Consider the following 21,063-nt stretch of genomic DNA (forward strand, 5'->3'; position numbering starts at 1 on the left):
AATGTGCATATAAGTATGCATACATATGTCAAAATATTTTAGGAAAAAATACATGCACTAACTATAGAGTTACAGCTGCTATAGTGGTGTTTATTGTATAACACATAAAGCAGCAATCTGAATTTTTAAAAAGTTTGATTGTAGAGTAAAAAGTTCAGCAGAACTGAAGTAATCACAGAAAACCGTTCTGAGATCAGTTTATTCAACATTTAGATAAGGATTCTGATAAATGCTTGTAGAATATTCATGACTACTCAAGATGTCTTATGCTAGTCTTTTGTGGAAACACATTTTTTAAATCAATGCAATAATTTAATAATTTAATATTTATTAATATAATAATTTTCTAGTAAAATTTATTTCCATAAATCTATTTTTTCCACTAGTATGTTCATTGCAAATGCCATGCAATATGCAAATATTATCTTAATCTTTTGGAAAGTAGGAGACAGTGGTATAAATGTTATGTATTTCTTTGGCCAGGGTGGGAAGGTAGGCTTAAATAATGCATTCAGGTTTTTGATTGACAAAGTATAGAATAATCTGCTATTTCCTAATGATTAAGGTAACTGAGATTATGTGTAAATCTCTCAAAATGCCTTGGATTTTGTTAAGGTAATTTTAAATTTTTTTTCTTCAGTAAGCTCACATATTTTTATTGGGTTTTTATAAACTAATCATATTGCCAATAGTAAGAGATATAATTTCTGTATTAATTTAATATGATTATAAAAGGCAATCAGGGCAGATATTTGAGTCATTATGTCTATGTACTTAGAAACAGAAAAAGTACATTAGGAGGAAGATTTTATCTAATGAAGCATTCTGATACATCATTTAGACTGTCCTCGGGATGGGGCATGTGAAATTGGCAGATATTTTTGTGACTTCTCTTGACAGATTTCCAATGAGTTTCTTCCACACCCTCGTAGGTCATTTGTTCCATTGCTTCACCATCCTCACCACAGAAAGCTTTTCTTACTGTCTAACCTAAATCTGTCTTTCTGTAAACTGACTTCTCCATTCAGTATTATGAGTCTGTTCTGCAGCTCTTCTCAGCGGGCTTTTTTTCTACAACTGTTGATAGTTGAGTGCGATAAGTAAGCTTTTCTGTCTCCCATTCATTGCTGTTCTAGTTAATTTATAAATCCAGTGGACTGAGCATCTCTAGACAGATCCCCTGTGAGGCTTCACTAGTGATACCTTTCCCTAAAAAAAACTGTGACCATTTATTCCTGTTCTTCTTGTCTTTTCATCAATTAAATTTTCTCATGGATGAAAATATTTCTATTCTGTAGCAGCTGAGATTCTTTAAAAGCCTGGAAGCCCGACTCAACAGTATGAACAAACCCCATTTACTCACTTTCTTCTTGACTCCTTGAAGGAATTCTAATATATGTAACAGACACAAATTCCCTTTACTAAAGTCATTCAACTTTTATGCATTTTATCATAATTTATTCATATGCTTGCTAATTTTATTCTCTATTTTGGTTTCTACAAATCTATCCAATGTGAATGTCACTTGTCTATTATTCAGTTGATCTAATGCTGAAATTCCTTAAAAATTAATAAATTTGCATCATATTTGCCACCTTTTATTCTTCTTGTCAATGAAAGACACTATTATTGTAAATAGTTAGGTATTTTACACAAGATGTTGTATGCTGAATATCATCTGATTTTAAACATTTTTTAGTTTTTTTTTGTTCACTCACTGTATAGCTTCTCTTTCTGAAACACCAGTTAGAAGTATATCCTCTAGTTCATTCAGCATTAAATAATATTGTAGAGTAAATATCTCTCTAATCACCATGAACATGAACGCAAAAGATATAATTCAGACACAGACTGTGACAGTCTCCTATTTGTGATCTCTTTTATGCCTATACACATTATTCCATGAAAAGTATTTTTTGTCTACCAGAATTTACAAGAATTTATTCTTTTCTGTTTTCCTTAATGGATACAACTTCAGCTTCTTGAAGAATGACTTCTAATAGCTTCCCATTTTAACTGTGCTAGATTTTCTTTGGTCTTCGTAGGCATTTTTTGACAGGTTGTATATATCTGCTTTGGACCTTACATACGATGATTTTTAAACTGCACGGAATGTTCTTCGATGGAACTGTTTGATCTGTTTGTGATTTTTTCATAATATCAGATTTCAAGCCGAATTCATGCCACATTCTGCTACTAAGTAGTTTAGTACAGGCCAGTGTTAGCAGCAAGCATCTCAGAAGATGTAGAATTGCAAAGAATACTTCTCTTTCAAAGGTCACAAGGAGGACTACTGCTTACAAAGTTCATGGTCATGAGTAGGAACAGAGCAAGGAAGTGTTTGACTGTTTCCAGAGCATTAGATTAGGATTATCAGAGTAGTTGGATGATGTATTCCTTTTTCAGTTTAGTTACAGTGCCTGAATTATAAGCATTATAATTCAGTTCAGGTTGTACAAGTATTACTATTATGTGGGAGTTCCTTCTAGATCAAACAAATAAAACTGATAATGGCAGTGCTGCTGCTTCTGTACTGCTTATTACCTTAGTGAATGGAGTATTCAGCTAGGATTGGGGGCTTAGATTTCATGGGAGTAATGGATGTTGAACTCTATCTTTTATGTTTATGAACAATTTCACATTGACTAAAACTGAAATAACAAATCACATGACAGCAAGCAGTAACTGTTCTTAATAATATAGGTACCACTGATATACAAAATGTTACTGTTATTTTTTAATTATATACTGATTTATATAGGGAAATGCACACTGAATGAAGCAGTAAACAGCAGAATGAGGTTTATGCAACTGAGAAATTTACATGCTAAAATATTGAACAAATACAGCTTCCAGATAGATACAAGTTTGTATGCAGTGAATATAAATTCCAGCAGCTTAGAATGCCAATTCAGTAAACCAACTTTTCTTTTGTAGAGGAAGAAAGTAATACTCACCTGAAAACTTAATTTGATGCATGCCAAATACCTTCTTTCAGGGTGTTTGGCAACTTACTATCACTTGCAGCCACTGAAACATTCTTTTCTCTTTGTCTTTGAACATCAAAAGTAAGAAGTTTTCAGTTGTTTTATAGGACCCAGCAAATGTGTGCAAAACACATAAGGTACAAGTAGGGAACTTCTCTCGGCTCCCTCTGGTTCTGGGAAAGATTTACATTCTGATTATTTCTCTAGGGCTATGTTGGATTTTCAGAAAACCATCAGGTTCCCTTTGTTGAATGATTTTAACTGTTGAATGATTTTGCACTTGCAGTGTGACCATTTCTGTATTGACACCCTGGATTCTCTTGATTCTTCAAAAGAACCCAGTGATTTTAAAACAAACCATGTGGATATGATCGTTCTTTTCAAATGACAACCGCACAAACTATTTCTGTTATTAATTTTATTTATTTCACTGAATTTCACTGAATTTTTAGAGTTGGAAGGGACCATAAAGATCATCTAGTCCAACTCCCCTGCCGAAGCAGGATTGCCCAGAGCATGTCAGAGCATGTTACTCAGGACTGCATCCAGGCGGGTCTTGAAAATCTCCAAAGAAGGGGACTCCACAACCTCCCTGGGCAGCCTGTTCCAGTGCTCTGTCACCCTCACCATAAAGAAGTTTCTTCTCATATTTGAGTGGAACCTCCTATGTTCCAGTGTTTGAACATATATATAGTATATATATTTGAACATATATATAGTATTTGAAACTATTTTCATTTGGTAGCTGTTTTGAATCTCGTTAAAGAGCAGATGATGGTTTCAATTTCAACAGAGGCTATGCATGTTTGAACTCCACTCTGTTTCAAAGCTTTCAAATACCTTGGAGGTTATTATGATCCTGACACAATGAAGAACTGATAATTTTAGACAAACTGATAATTTTAGACACTTAAGGTGAAAAAATAATTTCTTGCAGAGTGGCTTTGGTTCACGCAGTCAGATGCCAGCTTGGCCTTCTAACATGTTTTTTTAAAAGGTTAAGGTGTAGATGTTGTCTCATTCTAGATTTATTTTGAGTATGGGATGGAATTCCAGTCACTTTGTTAACATTTCTGTGTGTCTGAATATTCATGGAGTTAAGGCCTTTCCCCATAAAACTGATACTAAAATATACTTGCATTTTCATGTGGAGCAGAACAAATATCATCAAATGCTGACCAATTTGTTGCTTTTTTAATATCAGTTCTTTGAGAACTGAATTGAAAAATTTCTTAAATGTCTTTCTATTAAAATAACTGACTAGACTGTCTCTCATACGATCACTCATGTCACCACTTACATTGTACTGCTATGAACTCAAGAATTTTGACAGAAATGTGGGGGAGGCAGCTAAGAAGCTGGAGGTAGTCTTAGGTGCCTAGTAAAGCATGATGGCTTGTCTTGAACTTCACATATCTTTATATTTCATAGCCTGTTTCTGAATAGACACTTCATCCTGGAGGTTATTCAACATAAGTAGATTGTGTGAACCAAGTCTTGATTACTGTTGCGATCACTGTGTGAATGGTAGGATTTGGAGCCTTCATGGCCCTTTCAAAGCCACCAATTTTTGGAATTACTGCTTTGTGTTAGAAAGCTTGTACTATGGTGAAGTGATTGAGACTTCATGATGCCATTAATTTCTGAGACAAATCTTTCATCTTATTTTATTATATAGTTCATAAATATGTGTGTGTGTATATATATATTTTTTTAATTGTTGCCTGAGTGGTGCTTGTACTTTGGGATATCATTTGAGCTAACAGTGAGAAAATATCTTTGATACATGAGAATTACTCATTAGCCATGATTTTCACTAATATAGTCTGAGGGTTTGGTATGTTCTCCTTGCTTACAATCTTAGGATGCATTTAGTATGTATTTTATCTTTTCTGTGATTTAAGTTTGTTTTCTGGAAACTCTTGATTTGAACATGAATTAAGATTTGGCAAAATGAGATAATGATCGAATAGAACAGTATTACCAGATCAATATTTCTGAGCCAATATTAGAACCTTGTGGCACAAGAGTAGCTATTAGAAAAACTGTCTCAAAACTCTTAAACTGTCCTCTCTAAAATATGTAACAGTGGTGTAGTAAGAGTTTGTTTCTGTGTTTTAAATGTTTTATTTCTGAGTTATCTCTGTTACTGGTTTGTAAGTATACTCTATTATGTTGTCATCTGAATTTATTTTTCTTGTATGAATTTACATTTCTCCTTATGTATTATGATTTTACTCCTCATAAGTGTTTTAAAAATCCTGAGTGAAAAAATAGATTAGAATATAATTCATAATATGAAGAGGTACAGATCATTTATGTGTTTGCAGAAGACTTAGAATAATTAATAGGTAATTTTTTCTCTATATAATTATCACTTATGGTTTGGCTAGACTGGAATACTATGTTAGAACAGCATAATAGTAGTCAGGACAATGGATAAATCATACTAGTCATTTTTGGAATAGACAAAATGGGAAAGAAACCCATATGAATGACAAAACAGAATGTTTAAGTATATGTAGGTGTATTGTATGTAAGAGAAAATTGTTTTAAAAGAGTAATATAGCTAGATTTTCTTCATGAGTGAGGAAAAAGGTATAGAATAATTAGGCTGGATGACCTCCAGAGGTCATCTCATCCAACCTCTTGCTCAAACAATGTTGAATTACATGAGTTTTCAGAGGGCCTTGACCAGTTAAGTTTTGAATCTTGAAGGAGATTCAGCAACCCCTGTGGGCAACCTGTTCCCGTGCTTGACCACTCTCATGATTAAAAAATAGAATAAAAATTTCCTTATATCTAGTCTGAATTTCCCATGTTCCAAATTGTATTTGTTACCTTTTGTTCATGCTTCACTGTGCATCTTTGAGGAGAATACTACACATAACACTACTAGTCATCAAATGGGTTGGGTTTTGTGTAGTGAAAATTATAAGGAAATAGAACAATTTCTAAGCATTTTCTTGAAATATTATGGGCCTTATAGTCTGTTTTAAAACTTCAGGGATAGTGGTGCAGTGCAGAATAAGAAAACCGGTAGGTAAACCCGAAGTCATTAAAAGTTATTAAGACATTAAGGACTGTGCTAGAAACTGTCAATTCTGCTCTAAAGTACAGTCAGCCTGGGTAGGTAGAACAGTAAGCTAAGCCATATGATAAAAAAAATCAAGTAATAAAGATAATTTTCTTCTCAAAATTTGTTTTATTAAGGATTTTGCCCCTTTTAAAACTTTGAATACATTTTAACATCTTCTGCTTAATATTTGCATTTTTTCATTTGTTATCGATTGTTTTAAAGATGTGCCTGTTTTCTAGTTTGAAATATCACCGTGTCTGTTTCAAATTTTTTTTTGTGAAACCTGCTACCTTTACTTTTTTCTTCAGTTTAATGTATTTAAAGTCTTTTTCTTTGTCATGTGCTGTTTTACCTACGTCTTGTTGGATTTTTTTTTTTTATTTTCTCAGCTTTTTGTTTTAAAATTTTATTTTTAGTTGCTCTATGCATCCTTGAAGTGGGGAACTGGACTATTCTGACTTAATTGCTCTTCTGTGCTGTTACTTGCCCCTTCCTGCAGCTGTGAGACATTCACTGAGAAATCAACCTAGTCAGGCATTTACAATTTAAAAAATTTCTTATCTCTGTGCTAAAAATACCTGGTAATGGAGTGTGGTCCTCTTGCATAGTACAGTATATTCTTCAGAGGTGAGGATGAGAAATTGAGGCACTAGATGTTGCTATTCAAAGTATCGATGAGCAACAACTGCCACTTTTGTTGCAGTGGGACAGGAAGCCCTGCTAGGGAAGTAGCAGAGCATCTGGTGCTGTGCAGGTAAATATGTCTCTGCACACAGAGTGATAATGCTTAGAAGTCCTGTGATTTAGATAGCTTTCAATGGTATTTCCTATTTGTGTAATGGAGAATGCCACTAAAACCTCTAGCATCTTTGAAAATACTTTAATCTTTTACCACTACGCATAGAGTCATTGAATAAATTGGGTCAGATGGGACCTGTGGAGGTTATCTAGACCAATCTCCTGCTCCAGGTAGGCTTAACTTCAAAGTTAGATCAGGTTTTCAGGATCTTGTCCAACCGAGTTGTAAAAAACTCCAAGGATGGAGAATCCATAACCTTTTTGGGCAACCTCTTTCAGTGCTTAACCACTCTTGTGATTTTGTTTTTTTCTTATATCCAATCCAATCCCTTGAGTGTTGCATTTTGTCCATTAGCTGTGCATCTTCAAGAAAATTCTGCCTTTGTCTTCCCTATAGGTCACCTTTAAGTCGTTGAGGAATGCAAGTAGTTCCCCTCTTCCCGCACCCTTCCCTACCCCAGCCTTCTTTTGGCTAAACAAGCCTGTCTCCCTTAGCTTCTCCCTGTATATTGTGTGCTCTAGTGCTCTGACTGTCTTCATTGGCCTCTGTTGTATTCTCTCCTGTTTGTTTGTATCTCTAGTATTGGGGGGAACCTAAAACTTCTGTAAGAGCATAGCCGGACAAAGTTACATGTCATACAGGTATCTGAACAACAAAGCAATTAAATGACTTGTCACCCTTTCTTGGTGAGCAGTTGTATTTCCAACATGGCTAAGTGCTTAATTGCATGCCTAGACTTAGCCTCTGTATTGGCATGTGAAACTAAGGTACCAAAAAAAAAATAAAATCATTATTCATCATTCACAAAAATGGGAAATAGTTTTGATTGAAAGCATTTTGAATATTTTTGTTTTCTAAAGTATTATTCCATTTACAGTTTTAGACAGCTAAAAAGAAAATTCCTTCAAGGAAAATAATAATCAATGGGAATGTTTGCATTAAATATTTATGGGTATGAAAAAGTATAAATAATACAGATCTGACATGATATGCAGTAAACACTTGTGACAAACTCTGTCTCTTTATGCTTTTAAACTCTAATATTTTAAAGATCTGTTCAGTGACTAACATGCAGTTATGGCATTATGCGTACCCTATATCTGGTTGTAGTAAACACTCTTCATTTCACTGCAAGTGCAAAGGGTTGATGCATGCTAATCACATGCAATACTGGCGTCCAAGGAATGTAGAGCTAAATTCTGCATCCTTTTTATGAGATGCCCCAGTTGTTTTATTAAGGTAATTAGGACATGACTCCCAAATTATTTTTATTAAAATAATTTTCTTTGTGCATTTTTTTTTGTACAAATATTTTCTTTGGTATATAAAATCATCTCAGTTTCAGCCATGAAAGGATTAAGAAAATTATTTAAATGACATAATTTTCACTAGATCTTCTTCACCACTAGGGGAAATAAGAAAGAGATATATTAATTCCTTTGATGTTTGTTTGTTTATTTTACTAACAAATACTACTTCTTGCTTTCAAAATGAAAGTGACTCTTTCCTTCTTTGTCTTTTTTTTCTGTCCTTTCTTTCTTGCTTTCGTGGATATGAACTCCAGGAGGACAAAGTGGTTAGAGCCTTTTTTCTGTCTAAAGTTCTTTTCTTTTACGGGTAGACTTACTTCCTGGCCTACATTTGCTTTCATTTACACAGGTGTAATTCCTGCTGAAGGCAAGGGGAGTTACTGTCATTAAAATGAAAGCAATGTTTGGCATGAAGGCTTACCTGTGTTTCAGATAACTTACTAATAATCTGTGAGTTGTTGTGAACATTATGCATGATATTCCTCTCTGTTTGCAGCTTTTGTGAGCATGCCCCTACTTTTCCTTTAGTTTTGCAATATGGTATGTGCACGGTTTTAAAAAAAAAATATAATTATCTCATAGGTGTTTCTCTTACAAAAATACAAATTAAGTTTATCAAAGTGGCATAAAGTTATTAAAATAATTTTTGCACCCTGTGGTAGTGATGTTTATATCATTGAATTGTACACATTCAACCTTTTTTTAGCGTCGTAGTTCAGTTTTGATTTTTAATTACAATACAGTTTGATACCAGTAAACATTAAGAAAACATATTTATTCTAAACATTTAGGAATATGTCAGCAATGTCAGAGTTATCTATTAATATAGAAATTATTTTCTAAACTAAATGGTATGTAGGCGTTCCTAAAATGTAGTGCACATATTGTATTGAGCATAATGTTGAAATAATGTTAGACGTTATGCATGTCACTGACACTGTGTTTGTCTTGCTACTATTAAACCTACAATAAATATTTTAATCTGATTTTATTTTAACTGTGTTTAGAAAAGGTAGTGTAAAGCTGAATTTGAGAATAAGCCTGGATATATTTCAATATTTTACCAAATTAAATGTGAATTTTTATTTTTTTTAATAAGGGAATTGAGAAAAGCACTTGAGGTAGTGTAAATCTGCTCTTCCATGAAAATCTCTAGTGTATTCTAAAGAATTTCAATTGCAAAAACAACTTACCCTGTAGTGCTTGGCAAATGATTTCCTATATTAGATGGATTAAAGGAATTCTTTAGTGTTCATATGCACCTAGTGAATGTTCTACAATAAATGACATTTTTTCTTACTGATAACAGTGTCAAGGCTCACATTGAACTCACAAGAGTGGTTCAGAAATGCATTGCTTCATACAAAAGTTTTAAGCCATCTGCTGTTGTTAACCATTTAGGATATGTTTTTACTAGCGGGCAAGTCATCGTTGTGGTGCACCACATACTGGTCCCCCACTCTGTTAGAGGGTTACATAGTTTTCTTTTGGGCTACATCATTAGAGTTTTCCACAATTAAAAGGCTGTGAACTCATAGAAGCTGTGAAGTAACACCGGTTCCTAGAATACAGAGTTAGCTGTAGAGCACAAAAGGTAGATGAATGAAAGGAACAGTTTTCTCCTTGAAGAATTTACCCTTTCAGTATAATCTTGTGAGTAATAGATGCATGCAAAGAGTATTCCCACTGTCAATCCAACAACCAATGTCTGTGAGGTACTCGTCTATATTGCAGCAGTATAGAATTCTAAATTCTCTTGGAAAATTGAAAAAAAAGAGTGAAGGAGGTCACAGTAGTAAGGTTATATGATTATCTAGTTTTACCATGCATGCGTGTTAAGGAGGGAAGGGACATGAATTTCTCTAGCTAATCACCTAGTTAGATTTTTCCGTAAATAATGACAGTGCCTCAAGTTGCTTTTGGTAATATCTGTTTCTGCTATTTTGTAATAGATGTTTTAGAAGTTATGAAGGCAGAAAGAACAGGAAGTATTTTAAGTCAAATTTTTCTTTACTACAAACAGTGCGAAGTAGGTGCAGCAGTGGTATTCATCTTGCTATTTTGGTGCTAACAAGTTAAAAACACTGATGTGTTGTGTGCAGATACCCTCAAAACAGATAACTTCAATGTAAACAGGATTTTTAAATTTCATGCGATACAGCATTTACCAGTAGGTTAACGCAGTTAGAGAATCCTTAATATTACTGGCTATCCTTCATTTTCTAGTGTTAGCATATCAGAGAAGGTGAGAATTCCAGTATTTCTTAAGAAAACTCTTCTGTATTTTGTAACTATGGAATGGCAAATTTAATCTAGAGCAATCTTAGATAAAATTATAGATACGGGGTGACTGTTGGTGGTATGTTGACAAAATTAAACAACACGGATTTGGAAAATGAAGTGTAATCAAAGCATCAGGTCTGTGAGGAGTTAGAGAGTAGAAAAATGTTTTACTGTGTCCCCTGTAGAAAGCTTGTCACATCTTTTGATAAATGTTAAGATTGTAAGGAATGGTAGGATAGCACATGGTGGTGAATGACTGGAACAATCATACGCCAATCTACTGGTGCTATTTATGGTGGTGGGGGATGGAGTTGGACATGAATTCTGACTATGTTGTAGGTATACCATTAAACGTGCGTGGAAGGGTACTTACATTACATACTGATGCCACTTCAGAGTATAAAGCTCACTGTGCCTTTTTGCACACAGAATGTTGGAATGTCCCAGTCCTTCATTAGTTTGGTATCACTGTATATAAAGAAGTACTTTTGCAAAATGGAGACCCAAATGTGCCAGAAAGGAATAATTTATGTTAATTTATAAAAGAGTAGGATCATCTCTGAGAAGGAAACAGTTGATTTTTTTAAATTGAAAAATAGTGTGATTAGTGATTTTTTTTTTTTTCTTTAAATAACAAAGGTACATTTTAAAGGATATCCAGCATTTGTGTCACTATTATTAAATGAAAATGTGACTTCGAGGTAGCAGAATACTCTTTGAGAAACCAGAGTCAATTAAGGCTGATTGAAATGAAGTTTATTTTAAAAAATAAAGATTTACAGGATCATCTTCCTTTTATTTAGATTTTGACACATATTCTTAACCAAATAACTTCATTAAAATGAGCAACACCATTAACTAGAGTAGTGAAATTGTATGGCTACATGAATGAAAATCATGGAAGGTGTGATTAAAAAGATAAGGAATTAAGATGTGCAGTACGATTTGTGTAAAAACGCATCTTCATTGCAAGTAGTAGGAAATGAAGAAGTAGTAGTAGAATATTTTAATTCTGACTGAATGTTTTCCTGAATTTAAATGAAATTATATACTACATACCTTTTCTTGAACGCAGTGGCTTTAAAGTAATCACTGATATTTCTGGAGAAAACAAGTAAGCAACCTAATATGGGAAATTTTTGGAAACAGTTGGCAGGAGAAAAGTCGGTTTCTTCTGATTTAGCTTTTTTCACTTGCTGATCATGACGTGGCTTTTAAAAACTTTGATAAAATCCCTATACAGTGTTTAGTATGGACATTTGAGGTTTAGATACATTGATTCATGTTTTGTTTTTCAAGTGTTCATTTTCTTATTTGTTGCTTTCGAACTGTCTCAGGTACAGAGATAAAAAGACGAATTTTATGTTTCAAATTAGATGCAACAATTAAATGACATGGAACCATTATTTGCAACAAATGTTTAGATCGGTGCTGCCCTATCTGAAAGAGAGGGAAAGTCTCTTTCTGGATTAGACAATGCCTGTTGCTTATAGTGAAATGTGGTTTGTTTGGGTTTTTTTATTGTTGTTGGTTTTTTTCACCCTCTATCCCAGAAGTTAGTATGCAGTTGCTGATTATCTCTCATAAAACCAGAGTCAGCTGAAGCAAAAAGATGATGTATATGTGTGTTTATGATATAGTGAACACACATGGTTTTCTAAAAGCTGAAGGAGAAAGGGGACTTCAGAGAAACTGTGATGCCTTTATATTCCTGCCAGTGAGAGGAAGTCTTCTTAACTTTCTTACATCCCCTTCATTTTGCTAGGAATAATAGTTTCCTAAGAAAGTACTGATGGCACTGGAACCTGATCTGGAGACCATCAGAGAAAGTGAAAAGACCAAACTATTCAGTATTAATCTCACAGATTCTAACGCAGACCTGTTACTCAAACTGGAAGAGCAGGTTTTCTTTTCGTAGCTATATTTCTGCGTAATCAAGTAAAGCACTTCTCTTGCTGATCATGATGTGGGTTTTAAAAACTTTGCAAAAATCCATGTGCAGTATTTAGTTATGGACATTTGACATTTAAATACATCGATTCATGTTTTTCATGTGACAAGTTTTCAAGTGACATGAAATGGCCAGTTCAGTGGCCTGGCCTTCAGAAGTTCTGATACTTTCTCTATTCTTTCATGTCTTTTAGTGGGTTCAGGAAGTTGTTTTTAGGGAAACTGTTTTAAACTGCTACAGGTAAATCAAAGTCTTCAACAGAAGTTTTTATAATTCTGTAAAGGATAAACCTGAGGAGCAATGCCAGAGAACTTCCTCTTTGTTCTATCTTTATTTCCTGTGCAAGTGGATAAATATTTGACACTTTCCTTGAAGTAAGTCTTCTACCTTTGTCATGTTACAGATTTTGAAATTCTTAAGACACAGAGAAATAGCTTTTCTTTAAAAGTCAGGTCTTCAGCCTTCATCAGTCTTAAGAACTTGCAGAATATTTTTTGTTATAAGGTCATCTCAAAGACTCTTCTAAGCAAATTCAGAATTGAATGTATTTACTGAGCAGTTTACTACGTTAATTTTCCTAATAACTTGACTGACTTTGGATTTTTATTTGAACTTTAATCATGCATTGAAAGTTTAATAATTGTTGAGATTCCTAGATGGAGTTTAGACAATGAAAGTTTATTTTTAGCAAATTAGTCTCCTAAAAGAATTCTATATAAAATTATATTAGAAAAGATGAAAAGGAATTACCATAGGGCATTATTCTCCCTCCCTTTGTCTTCCTGCTGTTAAAACTGCCTGTTCCCTAGTTTTCCTTCACTGTGTTCCAGAGTAATGCGCATTACTATTCCAGTCATGAGAGACCAAGGTGGTGGTGAGAATGTTTCCTGTCATTTTGTGGAAATTTCACTGTTAAACAAGCGAGAAGGTTTTTCTCATTTTACTTCTGCCTGTCTGAACGGGTCCTGGGCCCTACCAAGAATCCTGTTGTTTCTAAACCATCTGTGTTGTAGATCTGGACCTCCACAGTGCCCTATGACTTTCTCACCTGGAATTGCACAAATGTGACAAGTATTTGTAGAAACCATAGGTTGCTGCCTGCTTGGTATTGGAAGATATCTGTTTGGGTAAACTCTTACCCTATTCTTGACACTTGACGCAGACTGACTTTGTGTCTTACAAGGAAACTTGTGTCTTATGAGACACTCTGAGTCTCATCAAGCTTTTCATGGGCTATATATGCTCTAGAAGATATGTTTGTTTGTTTGTTTTTTTAACAAGGAAATATGTTAATTTCCAGATTACTGAAATTTGGGAAAAAACTTTTTTACAAAGAGACTTGCAAAAACAGTAGAATATTTCCTAGACTTAGCTCTGAAAAAAGCCTCCTGTACCAGCTATTATTTAGGATCCTTTTCTGAGATACCTCTCTGCAGCGGGAAGCTTAATGATTTTCCTTAGCTCTTGAGTATTGTCTTTCAGATTGAGATCTCTAAAAGTAATTCGGAGAGTTGGCAGCTTAGCCCTTCCTGTCTTAGGCCACTTGTCATAGGCTGTTCTCTGATCCTGTTTCTCATGTATCCATTTGTCTAAGAGGCTCTCCTTTATCTTACTGTGTTCAGAGCTCGCTCTTGTTTCCTTCATCCTTACAGAATGTGCCTCCAGTAGCAGAAGTTGCTTTTAACAAAAGTGGCACTGAAAGCCCACAGTTTTTCTGTCTTCTGTCTCTTGGAGTTGGATTGCAAAACATAAAATGGACTCTCTGTAAATAGAAGTACTAAATTACTTCTTTTCTTTTTGTCAAAACGTCTCTGATTCACAGTCAAATCATGTTCTCTACTCACAAATATGTTACCTAGCTTTCTGTTTTAACTATTTTCAAGACTGTCACAATGTGACATGTAATAGAATGTAGTTAGTATGCATACATCTTACTAAAGTTGCAGATGTAATCTTGCCTGAAATCCCAATGAAGACTGCACATAGAAATGCATCATACTGATGGTTAAATTGATGTACAAATGTTTTCCCTAAATTAGATCACTTTCCACGTGTTGTTAACTTTGACAGCCTTACTGTCATATACTCTGCCTTGACCATCACAGGGAAATTACACTGCTTTATAGACTCACTTTGTGTTAACTTCTGCTCGTTCTTTTTTTTTTTTTCTTCACCACAATGCCCTTTGGCCCATTTCCTCATGCACAGATCAATGGCGTACCCTCCACAGTGTTCCAGGAAAGGGGGATGTGTATTTGACAGTTAATTGGAAAACAAAAATAAAACAATTTATTGACATAATGGAGCTTCAGAATGGTCTTAACTAGTTCAGTCTAATGACTACATGGGATTTTATATATCTATGTAGAGATTCTTTGCTTTTGTTAGCAAGCTCCGTGCTTGAAGAACAGACTCGGATATGTTTCTTGCTTAGGAACAAATAGAAAATTGACTAGAAGAGTATGTAAGTCTGAAAATATTTTTACAGTCATATATGTACTTCTGTATTAGATGAGCAAGGGTTTATGTGCCCAAAAGCTTGTATATTTATTCACCTACGTCAGTGTAAAAGATACTAGTTCCTCCTATAAACCTTGTCCTGTCCATGTACACTATGGTGTTGTAATTTTATAGTACAGAAATTAGAAGTAGTTGGTTTGCTTTTAGATGGTACTGAATTTCTGAAAAGCATTATAGCTGATTTAGAGAGCCTGGTGGAATTAGAGGGGCTGGCTTTCATTTTGCTAACTATTTTTTATGTTAATTTCTCCTATTCTGATAGCACTAGAAAGTTATCTTTAATTTCAAATTGTGCAAAATAGATCAGTTTTCCATATGATTTCTTCTTCAAGCTATCCTAAAATAATTTTATCTTAAAATGTCTATGGAAACAATATAATAGCAATATGTACTTTATCACATCAACAAATTTTGGCTTTCATTTTCATTCAAATTAATAAAGCTATTTGCAATTCTGGAACCAGAAGATGAAACAGTTCTTGAGCAGTAAGTTATATTTGCCACCTGTTGCAATATTCAGAAACCATATCATGTGCTATTAAGTTCCAGGTGTAGACCTTTTATCAAAGGTAGCTCAGCAAATTCCTTGTTTCAGTCCCAGGTGTGTAACAGCACACCTAGGACGCTTTGGACACAGTTAGACATTATGGCACAGCAGGGGATGGTATAAATATTTAATTATCTAGATTCAGCTTCAGTGGCTGGAAACCAGTGCCTATATATATAAATAATGAAGACACTGCTAGTAATAGAGTAAAGCGGCAAACGTCTAAAGGTCGTGGTGGTTGATTTTTTTTGTTTTTTTTTCTCAACTGTTTACTTAGAGCTTTATTTGTATAGCATGTTCAAGGAACAGCTTATTGACAGGTTGAGGAATTAAATGAAAAAGGCCTTGCACCTGGGTTAATATTGTCTGCTGTTTAACTGTATGAAAACAGGAATTTTTATGGTGAATATGTCAAATATTGGATTCACAGGCAAGACAATTATGCAGCATAGTATGACTGACTTTATGTAGACAACTTCAGCAGATATTGGACTTCAGTGGATTCATGGAGAAATTTAAATAAATGTGAAAAATACTGTGTTTAAAGAGATGTCATCTATGAAGTATAAATAGGAGGGTATTTGAAAATTAAAAATTCCTTGGTTTGAATTATTATAAAGATGCCATCATTCAGCATCAAGGAGATCTACGGAAAAGCGTGGACTTCAGGTAGCTAATTCAGTTTCAGTCAATTGACGTGTACTAATGTTTGTAGTTCTCTGAGAATTAGTTTAATGCAATTCACAGGTCCTTCTTGTCATTTTAGATCTGCAAGAAATAAAATAACTATACTTTTTAAACCAAATACATAAAAAATACTACAGGAGTTCTGTTTGATATTGGGGAAAATACGTTTTCACAAAATAAATCTCTAAAGTGTTTTTATGCTGATAGAATTGTAGATCTATCTTTATTAACTGAAGTTAGAATCTTAGTCATTTAGTTTACTATGCATGCAGGGACACCTCCTGTTTATCTTTAAATGTTTAAACTTCTTGGGCAGTGTTAATCACTAGTGTTTGTTTAACCTGTTCATCTTTCAGTTTCAGTGTAATTGCTACATAACTTCAGAGTCATGACCTGGTTAATTAAGGTGTTCTTGCTCTCAGATACTTGGTCATGTGATTATGAAAGGTGATATTTACTGTTGTTAAAGATTTGGATTTCTTACAGTTCTAGGTAGGGAATGTATGGTATCTTTATAAGTGTTTAGAATACTTTTACCTCTACATTGAAGATAGGGCTCAAATGCTTTTTTCTCCTGATTTGTAACATTATCTGGTTTTCTGTTTGCATTCAGTGTTAGTTCACTTTTAAACTGTAGTACTGTGTTTTTTAAAAAATTGGTTTTTCTCTGTATGTGGGAGGGAAATTCATATGTCTCAATCTGCTTTAAATTATTTTTTAGTTTTATCTAATCCTGGTTTGTTTTTATTTTTGTCATGGACATCACTGGGAAAGGCCAAAGAAAACTTTCACTATGGTGGATGTCTGGCCTCAGTCATTTGGGAAAAGCATATTTTTTTTTTTTTTTTTGTTATTCACATATTTGTTTTTTAGCAAAAGGTGAAAATTGGCTCACCATTTAGCCTATAGACCCAGACACCAATCTCAAGTGCTCATTAAAAATGTCTAAAAAATTTCTTTTTTTATTCAAGAGAAAATGCTTTATTATTATGAACCATGTTGCAAAGAGATATTTTTGTGGTAATCTATGTTTCTCAACTCTTTCTAGATTAATGTGATTTTTTTTTTATAGTTTCATTTATTTATCTTAACTGACTATTTATAAAGGACTTTGAAATACAATAGCTATGAGTCAAAAGCTTAATAAAATACCATAGATACATTCTGTATTGTGAATAGGATACTGATACTTCTATTGTAGTTGTCACAAATTTAAAATCAAATTTGAAGTAATAACAAATCTAAGTCTTACTATGTTTTTCCTTTTCCTATAACTTTCAGTTTTTATTAACGTTATTTATTAATCTTCCCTTCTCATATTTAGTGGAACACTACCAACACAAATTATCTGGGGATTATTTAAGGAAGACCTCTTGCAAATGAAACATGTTAACTTTTTCAGTAAAACATGGCCTTTCTTTTCAGTGATTTTTATATAGGTATGTTTTTATTTACTGGTTACCATTCAGCTCAGCATGGAGTTCTGTTAGTTGAAGCCTCCTATAGAGCACAGGTTACATGATGAACAAAGAATGCTGTGGACTAACTGTGTCCTTTAATGATAAAGATCCAGCCCTTGACATAAATATATTGTTTTAGCTCTTTGTATAAACTGTGAAGCACATCTGTGAAGCATACGTCCTTCAGAAATTATCTGCTGCAAGATATTTTAAATCAGAAGTTTCATAAAGCTTCTGTGATAACTCACTGTTTCAGCTCTTAGTGATACCTTTTGTCGAAAAGTGTTCATAAATAAATTTTAAAAAAGGTAACTGGGAAAGTATGCATTTGATTTGAAAGCACACAGTGTCTGAGCCAACTGAGAATAATAGTACCATAAGTCTGGATGTCCTCTGCAGTGATAAAATTAGTTAAGTGTAGGAACCACAGCATTACTTACTTCAAGGATGGTAAAGACACGACTGATCCAAACTCACTCTCCCGATGTGCCACCTTGTTCCTGTCACTCTGATAATGCTCTCAGTAGGTGAGATGCCGTAGTGATTTACATTTCTCAAGCCTCTAATTAACTTGGGAAAGTGTTTTCTTCACATCTTTTGATGTGGAAAGACCAAGCTAGATGATATTCATATATTGTAAATTTGTAATTTGCATTGTAAATACACATGCATGCTCTCTCCTATTTTGCCCTCAAGCATGCAGTAGTTCTCACAGCTGATGCTGAATTAAAAAGAGTGTGTCTTTAGGGCCAAAGGAGAAGAGCTGCATATAAATCTGTGAATTTTCTGTTATTGACCTCACCAAAATCAGCATTTCTTACCTCATTAGCAGCAGTCCTGGCACATAAGAAGGAATTCCACATTGAATTTGGGGCATTAACGGAACTTTTGTTTTTAGACAGTCCTGATGTAATTTACATAGTTTATTGAAACTACTAGATGCGAAGTAATCCTTTTTTACTCAAAGTGGAAGTACAACAACACACAGAGAGAGGAAAGTAAAATCCAAGAAAGACAAGCAAAATAAAACAAATGCTCACCACCAAACTGATGCCCAGCCAGTTCCTGAGCAGCTGGCCCCCGCCAACCTCCCACCCACTTTATTGCTGAGCATGACATCATTATGGTATGGAATACGCCTTTGGTTAGTTGCATTTTGCTGTCCTGACCATGTCCCCTCCCAACTTTTTGTGGACATCCAACCGACCTGCAGGCAGAGCAGTCTGGGGAGCAAAGGCCTTGATGCTGTGAGAGCACTGCTCAGCAATAACTGAAACATCAGTGTGTTATCAACACTTATTTTCAGCACAAATCCAAAACAATCCAAAAATTTAACTCTCTCCCAGCCAAAACCAGCACATCCTGTGGGTTTCATCCTTGCAGTTGTGCGAGATCACGTTCAAACTCTGGTTATAGTTTTATATACATATAGTGATGCTCATCTTGATGTGAGCAGTTCTTCCCCTGTCTTATGTCATATGCTTATAGGAAATCAACTTGTTAAATAGGAGTGAGGACATAACTGGTCCCAAGAAATTCTGCAAATAAATCTTCAGTAGATGAAAAATATTTGCCTTTTGATCACTTTGACCCAGTTCCCAAGGAATCCTTTAAATTACTGAAGTTTGATGTAATCTTCATCCTGTTTTTCTTTAACAGTCAGTGAAATTGCATGAATGTGGGGTTTTTTTGCCTGGACTTCATAATTTTAGTGTTATGAACTTCTATATTTTGAAGCCTTTCAAGTATCTAGATCTGAAATATAAAAGAAAAGAAAAATAAGATTTAAAAAGGAGACTTTAAAGACATCTGGCTAACTTCAGGGGTTGTTTACAGAAATGCCAGAAGTATTAAGAGAAGACTTTAAAGGTTTTTTTACAACTTTCCAAAGCCTTTTAATGTTGCTGTGCTACTGTAATGTTGCTAACATATACACGACTAAAGCCCACTAGAGGGAGCCAGAAATATTTTGTTATGATATTGCCAAGTCAGTATTTCAGGTGATTTTCACTTCTACTTTTTCACTTTTCATTTCTACTGACGCTAGGAATGCTCTGTCTTTTATGGCACATTCTAATCTGCATGTTGTATGGTTATCATGGGTAAGGGCTTTTTCATGCCCCAAATCTACAAAATAGGAGCTGTCTGCTGCGTAGGCAATTATATGAGGCAGAGCATCCCACCAGTTACAAACTTACACGTAACAACTAGGGAATAAAGGGGTGGCTTTATCAGAGAGAAATAGACTGCTGCCTTCACTTTCAAGCGGTTAAATGTGGGTTTGGTCTGGTCCAGAACCGGGAATGAAAACACATATAACTTCACATCCTGAGAAGATAAAAAATTCTTACATAAAGGAACCATTGTGTTAGGATTTAATCTCAACAAAAGTGCCTGTTTAACTGCTTTTCTTTCTGAAGCCTCAAATGTTTAATGTAGCCCATTTATGTAGGCTGCATGTGGTGTCTCCACAGACCTTGACTTGTTTCACTCAACATTGTCTGTAGTATATGCCGAAAAAATGAAGGGACAAGCAGAAGCCACATGGAGATGATAATAGTAAGATATGCCGGTTTATCAAGGTAAATTGATAAGAGCTTCTAGCTGTGAGCTGGAACGTAATAACTGCACAGTATATTTAAAAAGATTTCCTTATAAACTACATGCTCTCTGTTAGGCAAACTGCATGTCATTTCTAAGGCACAGACATAGTTTCCAGGACTTGCTTCTAGAAAGTCTTTCATTCTGATGAGAACTTCATGTCTTGATGCAAAGTTTGTCAGGACTAAATTATTTTTATAATTAGGTAATAGTCTTTGAAAGGTGTACTAGTTGTTAGCTGCAAACTGGAACGATAGTGCAGACGCTTTCTGGAAGAGAGATTACTAGCCTATTCAGTTATTGGTGTTCTTCAGGACTCTTAGTCTGTGACTTGTTTCCTGTTTTTACTTCATCTGTATTCTCATATTATGAGTTTTGAAGTCCATGAATGACTTAAGGTATGAGACTTTGCATTGTTCTGCTTTACACTGTCAGTTCCAATACACATAATGCGTACGTGAAGTGTTTTACTACCTTATGTCTCTCTTTCCTTGCAAGAGGGAAGGATGCAAAAGAACAATAAAGCAGAAAGTGGTTGTTAAACTGTAGATACAATTATCTGCATGAAATGCGAAGCAGTACTTATTTTAGGGAAGGCAGTAATTCTCACTAATAACACTTTCAAAGCCTGCTAGTTTACACTAGCAGCGGAGGGGGAAGCATTCACCTAGCTACCTCAACAGGCTGCTGAAGTAGCAGAAGGACTTTGTGTATGTGGAATTTGTAGATATTTTAAAGGAAGAAATAATTATGGAAGTACAGAGACTTGTAAATTTTATGAAGTAGAAATGTAGGCAATTAACCAGATGTGTCTTCTAACAAAGGGGATTATTTTACAC

At 34.5% G+C, this 21,063-nt stretch overlaps 1 protein-coding gene across 25 annotated transcripts in view; it reads left to right on the forward strand.

Moving 5' to 3' along the window:
• RIMS2 (regulating synaptic membrane exocytosis 2) overlaps positions 1–21,063 on the forward strand; it is a 471,979-nt gene that overhangs the window by 87,499 nt on the left and 363,417 nt on the right. For 13 of the 25 annotated variants that reach the window (XM_074145864.1, XM_074145875.1, XM_074145871.1 and 10 more), the window contains one exon: positions 8,430–8,441. The exons of the other annotated variants lie outside the window; for them this stretch is intronic. In XM_074145864.1, coding sequence (XP_074001965.1) covers positions 8,430–8,441 — 12 coding nt within the window. The remainder of the gene's footprint in view (positions 1–8,429; positions 8,442–21,063) is intronic. 25 annotated transcript variants of the gene reach the window in all.

This window comes from Numenius arquata, chromosome 3, assembly GCF_964106895.1.
Source record: "Numenius arquata chromosome 3, bNumArq3.hap1.1, whole genome shotgun sequence".
NCBI classification, from domain to species: Eukaryota; Metazoa; Chordata; class Aves; order Charadriiformes; family Scolopacidae; genus Numenius; species Numenius arquata.